At 40.2% G+C, this 17,592-nt stretch overlaps 1 protein-coding gene and 1 long non-coding RNA gene across 6 annotated transcripts in view; one reads left to right on the top strand and one right to left on the bottom strand.

Moving 5' to 3' along the window:
• Positions 1-4,628, top strand: part of LOC148223323 (uncharacterized) — a 21,705-nt gene extending 17,077 nt beyond the window's left edge. For all 3 annotated transcript variants that reach the window (XR_015804458.1, XR_015804459.1, XR_015804456.1), the window contains one exon: positions 388-4,628. This is a non-coding gene — a long non-coding RNA (uncharacterized LOC148223323). The remainder of the gene's footprint in view (positions 1-387) is intronic.
• Positions 1,981-17,592, bottom strand: LOC106849039 (serine/arginine-rich splicing factor 5-like). Of its 3 annotated transcripts, none has more exons than XM_014869414.2 (8): positions 16,400-17,592; positions 15,213-15,351; positions 11,711-11,781; positions 10,899-10,985; positions 9,375-9,447; positions 5,518-5,591; positions 4,465-4,575; positions 1,981-3,448 (listed from the first exon to the last, which is right to left on the bottom strand). In XM_014869414.2, exons 2-8 carry the CDS (start codon positions 15,336-15,338, stop codon positions 3,157-3,159), a joined length of 834 nt encoding a protein of 277 aa, XP_014724900.1. In that variant the 5' UTR covers positions 15,339-15,351; positions 16,400-17,592; the 3' UTR covers positions 1,981-3,156. The 3 variants fall into 3 exon arrangements, with proteins under 3 accessions (XP_014724900.1, XP_088023239.1, XP_014724899.1); XM_088167113.1 differs by having other exon boundaries at positions 16,948-17,592; XM_014869413.2 differs by having other exon boundaries at positions 17,513-17,592.

The raw sequence follows: 17,592 nt of genomic DNA, 5'->3' as shown, positions 1-17,592 counted from the left end.
CATCTGCTCTGGATCTGGATCTTTCCAGATCCACAAAGAACAAGAGATTCCTAGAGTGGAAAAAGAGAGAACCGGGAAAGACCACATTCATTCCTGGTTACAGGAAAAAGCCATCACACTATGCAGAAGTGTCATTCATTACCAGTGAAACTGTCTTATTTCAAGTCCTTCGTTGATCTTGAAAAACAAGTTTTGCCATACATTCTTCCCTCCCTCATCACTCCCTCGTGGTCTTAGGCCCAGCAAATCAATAGTAATGAATATCCTTTGAACATCTTGAGACTACCCAGACAGAGCTGCCATTAGCTAGTATTTTACTACAGCATGTAATTTGGCCTTGCTCCTAACCCCAGCCTGTTAACCCTTTGCACTTTCCTCTTGGTGCAGATTCTAAGGCCTGAATGGCTCCCTTGTGTTTCTGCAGTATCCCCTCCTTTAAGCTGGCATGCATGGAGCTCTCTGCCAGGTAAGTGTTGGCTAATCAGCGTTATTGACCTAGTAAATCACCCGGGGTGAAAGGCTAACAACTCTCCAGCACTGTTTGCAAAGAGAGGAGGTGGAGGGGGAACGGATTGCAGGGCTGGTAAAATGGGAAATGTGCCCTCAGGTACTGGATGCACGAAGTATTTAGTCTGCCAGCAAACAATGGCTATAGAGTGGGAATGAAGGAAACAGACGGGAAATTACATGTTTCCAACACCTCTGTAGGAAGACTAATTCCACTTAGGAACTGTACAACAGTTAGCTCTCACATCGGGGTGTGGCAGGAGCTGGCTGAGCAGAGAAATTCCAACCGCGGTACTCACCGCCCTCGACCCTTTGCTGGAGCAGGGACAGAGCGCTGCGGGTACAGATCCCGGGGCACTGCTTCCTACTCGGAATCACGTTGCTCCTTCACCGCGGTTTGGAAAGAGAAATGTTTTGTCCCTGAACGCGACCCACACCCTTCTCAGCCCGTTCGCGGTACCAGGAGCAGCACCACAAGGACAGCCAGTAGATGGCACAAGCCGGAGCCAAACCTGCTCGGCCAGGAATCCTGGCCTTCCTGGCGGTAATATTCCTCCTCCTCACCCCTCTGTGTGGCAACCACAGATGAGCATGCACAACAGTCGCTTTCCTTTTCTCATCAATAAAGCAGAGATGTGATGTGGCCAAGTACAATAAAGTTTAGCTTCACAAACCACTGGGATATCCTTTGATGAAAAACCGTGTTTAAACTGACAGAAATGTAACTAATAATGAAGAAGTGCCATAAACATCACAGAAAATACTCTTGTTTTGGGGAGGTGATGCAGACAGTTGCTGAAATGCAACTCATTGCAGTGCTCAACTTCCAGGCGTGCCCTGTGCTGCAAGCAGTTGCATGCTGTGTAGGGTAAGGCTTCCTTCCCCTAGGAGGAAAATGTCCTGTGGTAAGAGAACATGCTAGCATATTCAGATCACATCATGCCAAACATGCAAAGAATGAAAGAATAGTTTGGGTAGGAAGGGACCCTAAAAATCATCTAGTTCCAAACCCCTGCCATGGCAAGGGCCACCAGTAACTTGGCTTTATAAAGGGTGTCAGCCTTGAAGCCTTATATATGTACACAAGTTGTGTGGGCAATGTAACAATCTCTAGTACAATATTTCAAAAGTGCACATGAATTTACCTATAGGAAGATTCCAACACCTGTGGCCACTTGGTTGTTAGTTCCTCTGTTAAACTGTCAGAGCAAAAGGCATCACAGAAGCCTGTTTGTAAGGACTGCAGAAAGAATCCTTTTGCCATTTATTCAAACAAACAGCCACGCTGGCCATGACGGTAAAATCCTATCCTGCCCTCCAGTTAGTCAGCATCTGGTCACTTACATATCGTAACTGGTTTCTAGTTTACATTTTCTTGCTTCTATACAGGTATACCTGCAAATAAATTTCTTTGTGATCATGTCAGAAAGATTGCTTGAACAACAGCAACAACAATTAAACAAAACTGCAAAATAAGCCAGAAAAAGGTTTGATTTTATTAGGAATGGTACATTTAAATACATGTAAGACTTTGGGATTAATTTACATATTTTTTCCAAAAATGTTTCCCTTCTTTGACAATACAGAAGTTAAAAAAAACCCATCTAATTCCAAATTGTAAGAACAACAGTATTTGCAGTGGAAATTTCTATTAATCAAAACAACTGTGCATTCCGGAGATTTTGACTACACTTTTCCTGGGATTTTTTTGCTGCTCTCATTACTAAAATAACCTTCCTTTCCATCAAGACTATTGCTAGTCATACACATGTTATTCAGTATCACACTTTTGGGTATGAAAGCTATGTCACTTTTATAAACATCAAAAACATGGACATGCATATTGACATTTCTGTGCAGTTTTATGAAGTCACCTGTCAAATAAGGCCTATACATACAATACCACATACTAGTGAATTACTGTAAAATTATTATAATGGATTCCCAATAAACCTGACATCTGGATGGTATGTCTCATTTTAACAAAATTCCAGCTTTCATTACTGCTTAACATTGTATTAATTGATTATCCAAGTGAGCAATATTCAACTAACCAATGTGTATTCCTGAAAGTCTTTTGCAAATGAAGCATATTGTCAAGGTCATGTAAAGCTGGAACTTAAAACAGCCTGTTAAGCCAAGCAACGGGGAAAAAGGGGAACTCTAAACTAATTTCATCTGGTCCATTCATTCTCGCACAGAAAAGTAGCCACAGAACTTTAAAGGAATTAACTCTATACTTCCTGTTCTCGGACTTAATACCAAGGACAAAAGCTAACATAGTATTTTGGAAGTCAAAGGCCTTGGAGGTGGAGGGGAAAGTAGGGGCAAGAGAGGGAGAAAGCAGCGTATTGTCTCATCCCATTACCTCAGCATTATGTGTACATAATATATCTATGATAGAAATGTTTACTAATAGCAGGGAAAAAAATAAAAAAGACTTCCCACTCCAGACTTCACTGAAAGAAGAAAGCTGACAGCCAGCCCCTCCTCACAGAGATGGCCTATTTGATGACAGGCACTTTGGCAATGTAAGAGGAGGTCACCCTTTCATCATGTTAACTCTTCCCCTCCCAGTTCTCATATATAACTTGTCTCAAGTCTTCAAGAAACTTGAATCAAATTAATTAATACATGTCTCAGAGCAGGTTAACTACGGCTATGAGCAGAGCTCGACCTAGAACGAGATTTTCTTTTAGAAGAAGAGGGAGAGGGGGAAGAAGCTATCAGGCTGGAGCGGTGGCTTTTGTGGGAGTAACTCTTTTTAGGAGTACGACTGCGAGAACGAGAGCGGGACCGAGAGCGAGAGCGGGACCGAGAGCGAGAGCGGGACCTGGACCGGGACCTTGACCTGGACCGGGACCGGCTGTCCGATCTGGAAGATCCTGTAGACCTGGACCTGCTGCGAGATCTTGAGTAACTCCTTGATCGAGATCTGCTTCTAGAGAAACAAAATTACAAGCTGTAGTCTCACCTCTTACTAAATTTAAAACAATCACGTAAAATTCTCAACTAGTTTGTATGCATAGCACATCCATCTCAAAGTGCTATTTGCAGCATTCAGTCATTTCACAGTGCTGCTAGATTTCTGCTATGCTCCAGCATGACAGTATCTTCTTAGGTCAAGGCTATCAAGAACTGCTGGCCTTGACATTCTCTGCTAGCATGGCAAAATATGAACTGCCTAAAGATGTCTCTCCAGCTCCTGGCAGGAGGAGAGAAACCAATTTTTAGGCAAGGGAGTCTGTACCAAAGAACTCTTTGTTTGCATACACCCTGCCTTGAAATATCATTTAATTTATCAAGAAAAACACAGAAACGAAACTTTATACCTATGGTGCTTATTCTCTCTAGAAATGCCATGCAAATTAGTAGGAGTTTCTTTCAAGAGGCTAACAAAGTCTCTAAAGTGTGGATCACCAGCACACTTTTAAGGCCTTAGAGTTTTAACACCTTCACTAGTAATGCATCCCTTTTTTATGGAAAGAAATGGATTTATTTTTAAGAGGGACAATGAAAGAGCTGCAGCCAACATGTTTTTTTAATGACTGAACAGCAGAACTGCTTAGGAACAATACAAGCAAGCTAACTGATTTTCTTTTATTCTCATGAGCAAGTTGGCTTACACAACTATTGGAGAAATATTTCACAGGACTGTGAAATAGTTTTTCTTTAAATGAAACATTTTTAATACCAAAAGTCTTGGTTTTAAGAAGTTCTTTCTTAATAATACCACATTTTATCTTTAAAAAAAAAAAATCTTTACTCTCATCCAGAAGTGTTCTGTTTACCCTGTTTCAGCAAGTTCGTTCTTATCTTAATCTGTTTACATTGCTAAAAAGTGGTACTGTGCAGTGATATTTAGCTTGGGGCCAAAAAACTAGATAATCAAACTTTGACATCAATACTATCCAAATCCATGCCCTCAGCAGAATTTTATCATGTCAGGTGATGTACCTATGCCTTCTGTGGTCTTCAGTCAGTTTAATTCTGCGTCCATTCAGCTCAGTGCCATCCAGTTTTTCCAGTGCACTCTTCATGTCACTGTAAGATGCAAACTCCACAACCCTGTATACCATAATGAAATAAAGGAAAAGTTTCAGAGAAACAAAGTAAGTAAAGAAGTCTGGCCCTTTTAATCTATTGATTAACAGCTCTCTGTTTTATCTTCTGAAAACTACATTTTAACATGTTTAATAGGAAAATATGACACCAACAGTCCTAGCCATCCATACTTCTCACATCTTCTTAAACAACACCAGAACTGCCATCTGCAAAGAGATGGAGAAAAATGCAGGAAGCGAAACAAACCTGCATCAGCTAAGGAAATATCTTTCAGTCCTCCACTAAACTGCATTCCAAAGCTGTCCATGAAACAAAATAAGGTTGCAGACTCTTCTGCCCTATTTAAGAATTTTAACACTGAATAGAAAAATCCAGTCTTTGTGGTTTTTTAAATTTGAACTCAAAAAAGGTCTAAGTGGCATTGGTTTGCAGCAGCCCTAGAGCAGTTTTGCCAGCACAGACACTCTACTCACACCTCCTTCTCTCCTGCTTTGTTGTGCAGGACCTTTGTATTCTGCAGAACTGAGAACACAGAGTGGGCAGGTAGGTAGTCCCCATGGAAGTTGGTTATGTTCATTTCCCATGACTTTGAATGCTGCTCCAGTGTAAAGCAGCCACAGACAGGAAGTGTTTTAGCCTCAGGACTCAGATCATAAATGATTATAATACAAATAAAACAGCAGAACTTAATATTTGAAAGGAATTCCCCCTTCCTTTTCTGCTTGCACACATTGTTTCCCTGACAGAGAACAGAGACTGAACTCAATACTGAATTTCTACTTACTGACAGTTTGTGTTTTGGATTGTTTTGGTTCTTTAATGGAAGACATTTCAGCATCTAAGCCACACCACAGATTCGTATTTCATTTCTTCTGTATTACAAGAAAAATCATGCCCTTAATCGTTTCAGCTACTATATCAGACAAAGACACAAAATAAACTTACCCTTCATTCCTGTTGTTTCTGTGTGCATCCACATAGGTGACCTCCCCTGCCTTTCTCATGACATCTTTCAAGTCCTACAGCAAAAGTTAACATTTCAGTTTGGACAGGACACAAATCAGTCAGGTAGCAGAATACTCCCCTAAAACTTTCTCTGCTAAACCTGCTTAATGCTTTTTAATTTCTATGTATAAAAAATACGTATCATTTAGAAAAAAGTTTCTGAAACAGCTTATGTAATAGCAGCTGCATATAGAAAAAATCCATCATTTTACAGCTACAGTGAATAAAACACTGCTTTCAAGATAATCCTACATCCCAAAACCAGCTGTTCTGAAAACACAATGCAATACTTAAAATACCAACATATCCCCTGAAATCAGAACTACAGGAGATGAGAAATGCAGTAGTATTAAATGCATATTTTCTTAACTAACACCCCAGTTAAATGAATGCCAATAAATGTAGACAAATTCAACCTTTATGCTCACCTCCCCCAGCTTCAAAGCAAAATTAAAAGCAAAAAGATGTAATTAAAATGTAACTAAGAATTTTACAAAGGAAATTTTGTTCTTAAGTTTCATTTGAGTCTCCATCACGCTACAGTGTCACATCAATAGACATCCTTGTCTTAAACTTAACAGAGGCTAAACGTGGACAAGTAAAATTACTTGCTTAGCAACAGGAGAAAACACAAACAAATAATGCAAAAGGTCACTAAAAAGCTAAACGTTTGTCTAAGTTAAGGCAGCACTTTTACCCAACAGTATCTGGTATTTTATAATCCCAGACTACTTACCGCAGCACACCACAAGTGGCAGGTGATATAAGAAGGTACCTTAAGCAAAGAGTTGCTTGTCCAATACCTAGCTGGCCAAGAGGAACTCTCTTACATGAGAAAGGCAGTGATGGCTCATAGCAATATGCTTCACGGAGGTACCAGAGGCCCTGAAAGCACTGGACATACTCTCCAGTCTCCAGAAGTGGCTAAAGAACCCGAGGATGATCTGTGCTAGCCAATCGAGATCAAACCCAGGCAAACCAAGATCTAGACTGCCAAAAAACAGGAGTGTCATAGGAACCAAAAGGAAAATTCAGAACAGGCCAAACCCTAGAATTTCAGCCACTAGAAAACCCCCAAATCTTTGGTTCTTTTTCCTCCACACAAGAAAAATGAAGGTTAACCAAATCAAGGTTGTTAGAAGAGGTTCAAAATGCACTTGGTTAGAAATACGCTTAAGGAACAAAAGACTACACAACAAAAAGCCAAGAAAAAACTTTAGAACATTTGCCACAATATAAAAAAGCTTAGTTTTATCTAGTATTTTAATTCAATAGTCTTATGTTAAAAACTGGCATATGCAAAGTAGTAGGTATTTTCCTTGTTTCACAGGACTTAATATATAAGAAACCCTAATAGCAAATGAAAATTGGTCCCTATTAGTACCACTAAAAACACTGCTTCAAATTACCTCAATTTAGAGATGATGGACTAAATTTTGGCTCTGCTCAAGTCAATGAGAATTTAACCAGACCAAGACTGGTATGTGAAAAGGAAGTTAGAAAACGTTAATCTACATAATTATTTCCCAAATCAGTAACTTTAGGCTTTAAGATTGAAGCTCCCATAGTCTTGCCACATTATGTGCTGAGTCCTAAGAAACATTAACATGAAATATCATTTGTAATCGCAATGTCAACATAGATTAAGATGCCAACATTATTGCTCAGAAGAGAGGAAGTGTGCATGTGTTATAAAAGCTCAACATTCTGTTATTAGGGGAATGTTTTAAAGTTACCTGGTATTACCTAACCAGTGGAACAATCAAATTTTATCTTAAGTTTATTGTTCTGGGTCACCTTGAAAAGCACAAGAAAACCCTGTTGTCCTTAGCAGCAAAGAGAAATAAGGTGTAGGACAACCGTAAATAGGAAAACCACGTATTAAACAATACACCTTGATGTAACACAGACCTACTTTTCTCAACTGCTTGAAAATTAGATACTGGAAAACTGATGATGGCGGTTGGAAAGCTCTGAACATGCAGAAATATATGTTTGCTAAAAAAAAAAAGGAGAGTTCTAACAGTTTGTCTGCTACTTAGAGATGGGATTATCTATTAACAATATAGTCAACAATCTGAGGAAACTGATCAGAATACAAACTTTTCTGGCTTTTTCTATGTTTAAATGTCCCAACAAATAACTTTTAAGGGAGAGAGATGTTCTCAAAGTATGGAGATCGGGACACACCAAAGATTAAACTCTGTGCGTAAATTTAAAAGCAAGGTTCCATAATGAATGTGTTCCTAGCAGAGATTAGAAGAGAAGAATAATGGCACTACTGTTAATGGATTAGCTGTTTTAATGTGTTGTAAGTAGCATAGTTAGAAGTTAAAACACTTTAGTTAGTACCAAAGCAGTACAACTTCAAAAGTAAATGCAGCTTGCATATGATTGTTACCTTCAAATGATGTCTATTTAGGCAGGTATCAAAAAGTCTCTTATGCTAACTTATCATGTATTTAAGAGACATGAAAACATTTAATTAGAATACTGAAAGAATCACCAGTATGAAATCTGAATTGAGTGGGCTTCAGATTAAAATGTAAGTACACATAAAGCCATTATAAATATTCACAAGTAAAAGAAAGTTACAAAAATGTTAATTTTTTTTCAAGTTATGCATTTAACACATTATAGGATTTATTTTCCTCAACACTCCATTATAGCTTACTTCTCTGGCCCCTACTGCTGCTTCCAAGTGAAAATTTCTTCATATATGTAACTGCATAGCATACTCAGAAGGTATTTATATTAAATCCAGTTGATCATCACATCAACTCAGCTGGTTTTTTTTAGTTATTCAATAATTAACACAATTGTACTCTTACGAACCCTTTGAACCTGTCATGCAGAAGATAAACAAACTGAGTTCAATGGTTTATCTGTATGGATTGCACCCAACTCTTATGAAACACATCAGCAGAGCTCCAGGCAAGCCAAGAAGCCTCCTTGTGGGGAAGTAGCTCCAAGACCAAGGCTTTGAACATTCAACATGTTCTACTGCATCTTTCAGGACATTGATTAAAGTCTCTATTCAAAGAATATAAAGGTTAATGAACAAGACTGAACTCCACTATTCACTCACCTTTTGTAAATCGCATCTGTTGCTATGTCCTTACAAAGTAAACTTTCTATACACTGTATACTACACAGAACACAACTAAAATAAACTGATTACGTGGCTATTCTGTTAAAAGCCAGCTAAATAATAGCAAAACATGAGTGAGAAGTGAAAAAACAACAACAAAAAAAGAAAGGTGGTAAGAAAGCTTTGAATGACAAGTACTGAAGGTTTGGGTTTTTAAAAAAAAAATCTACAATAAGCATACTCGACACAGTAGCTCTCTTAAATTTCCCTCTATTAATGATGTATTACCAAAATTCTCAGTCGTGACTTGGGTCACAAAAATAGTTTGCAAAACACAAGAGACTATAAATTTCAATCAAAACAAAGGCACGCACTTCCAGGTGTAAAAATACAAAAGGATGACATAGTCTGAATGAATGCAATGTTTAAATATTTTAGAAACAATCTAGAGTCTTCAAAAGTTTTATCAGTTGGCAAATAGAAGAATCAGTTCCGAACTACAAAATCTAGTTACAGAACTATCTGCACAGCTTTGCAACAAAAGACTTATATAAGTGCTTGAATGCTAATTTTTAGCAATCCCTGAAGCTTCTTATTTTTTGTTCATATTAAATATTTATGATGGCTTTATTAAGAAATTAGGCTGAAAGTAGTCTACTTACACAGTAGTAAAATAAGGTGTAAAATAGAGAAGATGCTAACTCACCTGCCAGCTGATACGGGATGAAAGGTTTTCAACAATGATCCTGTGTTCAGTACGAACAGGAGGCCCATACCGGCTGGAAGAATTCAAAGGGGAAAAAAAAATAAAAAAAAAAATTCTCCAGTGTAAGAAATTAAAAACTTAAGAAATCTGACGTTTTCTACAGTTTGCTGAAAGATTTAAGTAATTTCCGTATTGCTGGACTGCAGACTTAATTCTTCTTAGTCATGAGTATACTTAAGACTCCACTAGAAGAGTGTCCCAATTCTTTTCAGAACATCCAGATCATCCAAGTATTTAAACAAGAGGACCCAGAGAAAAAAAAACTAGCAGGATGAGTCTCGTTTTTCCATTATTGCAAACCACAGTCTCCTCCTGTCTAGCCCTGGCAGTCTGACATCATGAACATGACTACAATGTCAGATGCCCATGACCTTCAATCAGGCAAACTTGCTCCTTTGAAAGTCTACTTTTAGCCAGGACCTCGGACCAATTATTCCACACCAAGGTTACTGCCACTAAAGTAAAAGAAAATCTAATCAGCATGCTTGCAATATGCAAATTAGATGTTCCAGACATTGGTTGGTAACTGGCAGCAATTCACTTTGCAACAAATATGAAGGTTTATGTCCCTTATATCTTTGTCTTTCTTCCAGACTCTACTCTGCATAGGCCATAGCTATAAATGTTCCTACAGAGTAAATTCTTCCACACGTATTTCCTTCACACAGGTAGATATAAAAGTACAAAGACGGAATGTGTAGCTGTCTGGCAGAATACATGCAAATCTGCAGAACTTTCACTCTAAGTTGGCACAAGGCTCACCACTGGCTCTCATCACTGGAAGTGAACAACTTCACAAATACTCTGTCCTCCAGAGGTATTCTAGAAATGAGCTGTGTCCTGGTTTCCACATTCCATTGCTGGACAGAGACTCGCCTGCTTGGTCAGCAAACTTAGTCAACTGGTATTTACTGACACGTGCAGAAGTGTTGATCTTGTGCCCTAGCACTGCTCCTTTTCTAGGCTATGCTGATATAAGCACTTTGATAACCAGACAACTGGAAATTTGAAAACCTGGTTAGACAGTAAATACATTGAATTATTGCTACTTATCATGTGTTATCTACTTATCGTGTAAGCTCAATTTGGTGACAAAAGCCACAAGAGAGAAGCTCTGCATTTTTTTTTAATTACTGTTAAAATCAGCCAATCCAACTGCAGCAATACTTCACATCATTTACATGACAGTAGGAAGCAAGACTAGAATATTGCCTACAATATGGTAAAGGCACATTTCGTAACAGGTTTGTGAACCTCTCAAAGACAGTTAAACTGCTTTAAAATCCCCACTCTCCTCAGTCTGAGAAGACAAATAATAGTAATGAACCTGAAAGGTTTGAGAACATGAAACTTATTTTGTGAAGCTATACAAGAAAACAGAGCTGGATCCCTGGATCCGCAAAAAGAAAACTCCAGATCTTTTGTTACTGAAGAGGAAAAGGACAGAGAGCCCAGACCACCTACCTAGATCCACTCTGCGACTGGTAATAACTGAACCTTTGTGAGAATCTTCCCCTTCCTCTTCGGGCTCGAGCGTGTTCAATTGTGACCCTTATGACAGAACAAAACAAAATAAGCATGAAAAAAGTTAAAACAACAAATTTAAAGTATTTGACATTGACTTAAATCTTTCACAACTGGAAGTGAATGTGCACAAACAAGAATTGTCTTGCCCTTGCAAGCAATGATTTATAACACAACCACTGGCATTTCTTAAAGAGCCAGAACATTTTTTCTCATCCACCTCCCTCAGATTTTCATGAAAATTGTCATGAGTCTGTACTTCAGACTGAACACTTGAATTTGCTCAACCAGAGCCCAGGAGTAATCACAGAAAGAGAAGAGTACTAAAATAACCTAATGACCTAAAATACAGCTTCCATAACCACAATAAAAATCACTGCAACATACAATGACTATAGTCCATATTGTGCAAACTGAAGGGCAACAATCCAAATGATAAAAGGCTACCATCAGCCTAAGTAAGTTCAATTCACTCTTACTAATATTCTTAACGACAAGATCCTGAATTACCTTTGAAAGAGAACTAAGTGCAAGTAGAGAAAATGGTCAGCCCTGCTCCAAACCACTTCTCCTCCAGTCCCAAACTAATCTTTACCTTAAACAAGCCTGGATCCCAATGAATGTCTTTAAAGTTATGGAAGGTATATCCCACCACAGAACCACAGGAAATGGGTGTCAGAGCACAAGACAGTTTGCATTTTGATGCAAAGCACTTTTTCTATTCTTAAGGGAAATTATGGTATCACACTTACCTTTCATCACACAGCTCTTTGCCATTTAGTTCATAAATTGCATCATCAGCATCCCTGTGGTCTTCGAATTCCTAAAAAGAAAATAGGAATAAAAAGGTATTTTCCCTCACAGTATATGCAAATACTAATAAATATGCTTTCTTTATAAATTTTACATTTCTACACCAAGTATCACCAAGAGCTTTGAATAAGGAAGCTAATTCCTCGTACATTTATGACTGAAAAGTCAAGATGTTCCTATTCACGATAATTTCTTCTCCCTCCATCCCACAAACTCCTTTTGCCTCCCCAGCTGTTTCAGTATAACTATTTGCAAGACCTGTATTAAATAAAACTAATTAAATTACCTAGTTTGCTACAGAAATATCTAAAATACGTTTGGGAGAGGTGGGGGAAATTACTCAAGGCATACAATTTAAAACACAGCTTCACATACAAGAAAATTGAATATAAGAGCATTAGCTGATCAAATGCAGGAGAGTTGTGCATTCCCGGAACTCTTTTAAGATTAAATTCTTAGTGAACCAACAAAGAAAGAATACAACAGAGAAAAAGGCCCTCCTTTCTGAGTGAATTTAGTTCACTAACTGGGCAAAAAGGTGCCCGTGTAAGGAGAGTATGAAACATAAGCCCTTCTTCAGCACTGGCCACCTGCGGGTCCATATCAGCTACAGCAAGCATAATTCCCTTTAGTGTTGCAATGGAATCTGTCACTTTGCTTTTGGCAGAAATGCTGCTTTAGTCAGCCCAAGTAGCCTCTGCCCACTACCCAGCCCACTGGTTCTTGGCAAAGCTGCTTGTACAGCTCTGCAGGAAACTAGGTCAAGAAATCTACCCAGATGAAAAACAGCACAGTTTGTGCAGGAGGTGGGTTGAAAAAGTGTTATTCTTCAACCGGATCAGCTTCCCAGGTAGGTTCATTATATGTGGCTGGACAACTGCAGCAACACGATGAGAGGCAACGGGACAAAGTAAGGAAATAAAGCAGAGAGAACAAAAAGCTGGGTAGGGACTGCTGGCAGCAACAGTGCAGATGGAGAGAAAAGTGTGGAACTGCAGTTTGCAAGGAATTAACAACACAGAAGCAGCTCTTCTCAAGTTGAAGAAAGTGCTTGCATAACTATAAACTGCTTTTCAGAAGCAATACTGGCTTAAGCAATCTTCCCTCTTCTGCACTGAAATTTGTTTCACTCTAAGTGAAACATCACACATCCTTGCATGATGATGCAAAGATTATCTTAAGACCTTAATTTAGGTCCAGCATTTAAAAGTGTCAATAGCTGGCACCTACAAGTCCCATTACGTCAGCTACTTTCCAGCAAACTGAGCATCTATGAGTCTATCTAACTTCATGGTCTGAAGTTTGAAAACACCATGTCCTGAAATCTACAAAATTTAAGTAAATATAATTAGTTTAAAAGATTAAGTTCAGTAATTTCAATCAAGCACAACAAAACACTATAACAATCTTCACCTGGTTTCGTAATATGTTTTTATAAATACAGGTCTTAAATAACAGAAAATGAAGATTAACTGACAGCACATGGCCAGTGAAGTGCCGTGAAGGATAACGCCATTCCATGTGTTTATAAATGACATGGATGACAGGATCAGGTGCAGCCTCACCAATCTTGTGTCCGACACCAAAGTGGGATAAATAGATACACCAGAATGAAAAACCATCCCTCGTAAAGACCTTGACAGGCTGAAAGATTAAGCAAACAAGAATCACAAGTCTTAATGAAAGATAAAACATGAAGTGCTGCATGTGGCATAAGACAATCCTAAGCAGTAGAATGGGCTGGGGGCTGAGTAGCTTTGATGGAAAGGACATGGAAATCCTCTTGGAGAGTCAGCTAAACATGAGTCAGCAATGTGGCCTTGCTGCAATGAAAGCAAATCGCATCCTGGGCTGCATCTGTAGGAGTACAATCAGCAGACCAAGGGTGCTATTATTCCGCCCTACTTGGCATCCATTAGGCCACACCTGGAACACCGTGTCCAGTTTTGGTCCTTCCGGCTCATAAAAGGCATTGAAAGAGACTAGCAGAGAGCCACCAAAACTCATGAGAAGGTTGGATAACAAAGAAACGTTGAGAGAGCTGTGTTTGTTCAGCAGGAAGAAAAGGCTGCTCCAAGGGAATCCAATCAGAGTCTTCCAAAACCTAGAACGCAGTTATACAAACAATGGAAGTGATTTCTGATATGGGTGAACAATGATGAGACGACAAGTATGGGAGAGAAACTTATTCAGCTGCAAAGAAAAAAAATTTTATCCTGAGAACAATTAATTTTTTTTATAAACTTATGAGACAATTATTCGAGCTCATTAGTGATTTTTGAGAAGAAAATGGTTCCACCTAGGAACTAGAGAGGAAGGAGGATTGACTGACTCGCTTACAAGAGCTGAACAGAAGTTGTTCCTGAATGAGTCAACAGCCCTGCCCAGGAAGAGAAGAGCAACACTCAAGGAAAGGGGACTGAGAAATAGCAGCAATTGGAAACACAGCTCAAAATAAACTCAGGCTCGTGTCTACATCAGCCATTTACCTCCAGACTTTTAAGAGACAGGCATTTACCTAATGGAAGTCAAGAAGCAGCTCATAATGCAGGGGAACCAGAAACCACCATGTGTAGGAGTTAAGGAGCAATATTCACATGAAACTAAAGTAGGCAAAGCCTGGCCTTTTGTTCTTTTCCAATAACTTCACTCAAGGGACTGATCTTGGCAGAAAGAGTGGCATGTAAGCCTGCCATAGTGCGAGGGCAGTATCAGCCTTTCAAGTCTGAACTAAGTACTGCACAACAGCTAATTTTCATGAAGTAATAGTTAAAACACAGGCTGATCCTGAGTCAATCTGTGAACCCCCTAAATCTGCAAAATTTGGACATTCAGGAGCACAAGAGCTCGAGAAAGGAGTGGTAGGTAATTGAAACACAATGAACTGTCTATTTCATTTAATAGCCTGACTGACATATATGGCCTATAAACATACATGATGAGTACGCTGAACTTCAGCTGCACAGGACTTCAAAGATGTGCTGCTTGAATCCACCAGCCAGCATCTATTACACCTGTTGTCATAGCCAACTACTCTGCTTTTATGTCACGCCATTATTTAAGAAATATGACCAAGCAGACTATAAGGGGTGAGAGAGGAGCTTAAATGGTTCTGTATAAATTTCTGTTCTGGGTCAAAATTTTGTACTGCCATGACAAGATATTTATACAGTCTTCAGAAATGAGGGGTAAATTTTAAATCAACAGAGGACGACGATCAAACTATGTATTTAATGTAGCTGGAATATAACCAAGATTTTGAGCAAAACCTGGTCAAAAAACTGTAATCCAAAATTATGAAAAGCATTCTGAAATGTATATTAATATTTTCAATTTCCCACTGCAACTACTATTCTCTTAAATATCTTCCTTTCCTTGGCATCATCCTAGCAAGGTTAGTACCTGCAAGCCATGATCAAGGAAAGCAAAGCTGTTACTTACCACAAACCCAAATCCATTTTTTAGATGGATTTCTCGTATGCGACCATATCCTTTGAAGAATTTCTCTACATCCCGTTCACGAGCACGTGAGCTCAAGTGTCCAACAAAGACACGGCAGCCACTCATCTTAAGGTTGGTGCTAAAAAAGGAAACAGCACCATTTATCAGATTAACAAACTTAAAATAGGGTGATTAGGATCACTTCTACATCTCAGAAATCTTAGCTAAATAGGATTTGATTTTACTGTCCTCCAGGTATACACGTCAAAAGCCTGATTCTCTACAGACAGAAAAGTGATGAAATCCTGTCGTGCTGCCTTCTAGCAGAACCTACAAAGAACTTCTAGTTTTGTACGTTTTAATCATGGAACTTAAAATCCCAAATCTGTAACTTCAAAGATTTTACTGGATTACTAGCTGCTGAAAAAAAAGAACAAAATTCATATGCTAATCATAAGAATAACAACAAACATAAAACATTCGCAAAGCTTTTGCTTTTACCTAGAAAAATATCTGCAATTCAATTTTATCAGCACATAAAAGATAAATAGTAGTCATCAAAATATTTCTATTTCCAGTAACCATAAATGTAACTCATTTTAGCAGTCTATCTAGTTTTGAAGATGAATTTTGCATTATGATATTTCAACGATGGCAAAAATAAAAAAAGGCTATTTGGGGCATTTAAATTTTTAAAGCTATCAACTGATCTAGGATATATTATTTGAGATATTGTACGCAATATTTACATATTTTATGTAAATATTTTTCACCTTAAGGTGTTACTTTTTCAGTTTATGTTGTTTAAAAATTTTTAAGATCTTGTAACTGGAAAACATTAATTATTTTGGCTCACTCAATGAGCTTGCTGTCATAGAAAAAAACAAAGAATTTTAGCCCTAAGGAATGGAAATATGACGTGATCTTGCACTACAATACTGGCCTCTAAAGCAGGCAGAGTAAACAGAGAACATGTCACGTTAGCTGTGAAAATTATTCCAGTCAGTTTGGATGCAGTATTTTGAATTAATATGATCTACCTTCTCTATTAACTTACACCCATTAGGTTTCTATTGAATACTTTCTTCACTCAGACTTACCGTGCCATCAGAGAAGTGCCAGAGTTTTGGAAGCCCGGGTACTGGGCTTTTTTATGGGGCGAGGGGTAGAACTATGACAGCACTTACTCAGATTGGCCTCAGCCATCCCCGAACCTCGGAAGAGCCTACGCTGCCCTTTGTAGCCATTCTCTCCTTTGTGCTCACACGTGCATTTTGTTGCCCACATGGAAATCCAGTTCGGGGGCTGGTTCAGCTCCCTCGCGGAGTGCCCAGTCTTCCAACACACGGTATCCCTGGCGCACCCTCACCACGCAAACGCTGGCCAGGCCAGCAGTGGGCATTAAGGGAAAGGCAGGCCCTTATAGAGGAAGGACAGCCTTACGTAACTGCATGCTTTGAAACACGGCAAGAACAGCCACTTCGGCAACAGCGCTCATTTTGGGAACAACAGAGACTTAAAAGATTAAAATGACTGCGTAACTGCTGCTGGCTATTTTTAGTTCTAGGAAAATAAAGTGGGGAGAAGAATCACAGAAGAAAAGGAACACGGGGCGGGTGGGTGGAACTGACCACCATTGAAACAGTCAAATATACGAAAGACGTGCGAACAACCCATCCGCGCGTTATTTACTCGTAATCAGGGAGCACAATGGATGCGAGATCTGTATTGACACCTGCGAGGCGGGGAGCTTCACTCGTTGCTCCTACGACAATCAAACAGAGCTCGCTCGCTGACGACTCAGTAAATGCGGAAAAGCCCTCGGGAAGCAGGGACCCGTAGCAAGCGGCCATCTGCTCCTCCCTCCTTTCGAGAAGCCAAGAGAATCCGGGACTGCGCCAGGCCTGCGGCCTGCCCAAGGCAGCCGGGCCCTCTTCACAGGCCCGCCGCCATCACGGCGCCGGCCCACGCAGCGGCGCCGGCCCCTTCGGCTCTTCGAAGCTTTGCGCTCGCCTCCAATCCGCGACGGCTCCTCCCGGCCATCCCGCCGGCATCAGCCCTCCTCCATCGGGGCAGCGATGAATCGCGGCCCCCCCGCTCTCCTCCTCCTCCCCCCCCCCCAGCCGCGGCCTTGCCGAGCGCCCGGGCCTGCGGCGCCGCGCGGCGCCAGCGCGGCCTCCGCCCGCGGCTCCACGGCCTCGGCCCGTTCCCGCCCCGCCGCAGGGTACCACCGCCAGAACCCCGCCGGTGGCTCCCCGCGCCCGCCCCGGCCCCCCCGCCGTGTTGGGGCGGCCACGCACCGTCGCGGAGCGGCGAGTCCTGCGGGCCGTGAGGGAACCGCTCTGCGGCCGCGGCGACAATGGCTGCCGGCTGCTCCACC

Source organism: Sturnus vulgaris, chromosome 6 (assembly GCF_052056855.1).
Source record: "Sturnus vulgaris isolate bStuVul1 chromosome 6, bStuVul1.hap1, whole genome shotgun sequence".
NCBI lineage: Eukaryota > Metazoa > Chordata > Aves > Passeriformes > Sturnidae > Sturnus > Sturnus vulgaris.
The sequence above is the reverse complement of the archived record's forward strand: the minus strand, read 5'-3'. Positions and strand labels throughout refer to the sequence as shown.

Excerpts from the sequence above, each read along its gene's own strand:
- LOC106849039 (XM_014869414.2), bottom strand. The coding sequence starts at position 15,338 with ATGAGTGGCTGCCGTGTCTTTGTTGGACACTTGAGCTCACGTGCTCGT. Across the intron at positions 11,782-15,212 it reads AAAATGGATTTGGGTTTGTG|GAATTCGAAGACCACAGGGA; the intron begins GTAAGTAACAGC and ends TTTTCTTTTTAG. Across the intron at positions 9,448-10,898 it reads CAGTCGCAGAGTGGATCTAG|CCGGTATGGGCCTCCTGTTC; the intron begins GTAGGTGGTCTG and ends GAATTCTTCCAG.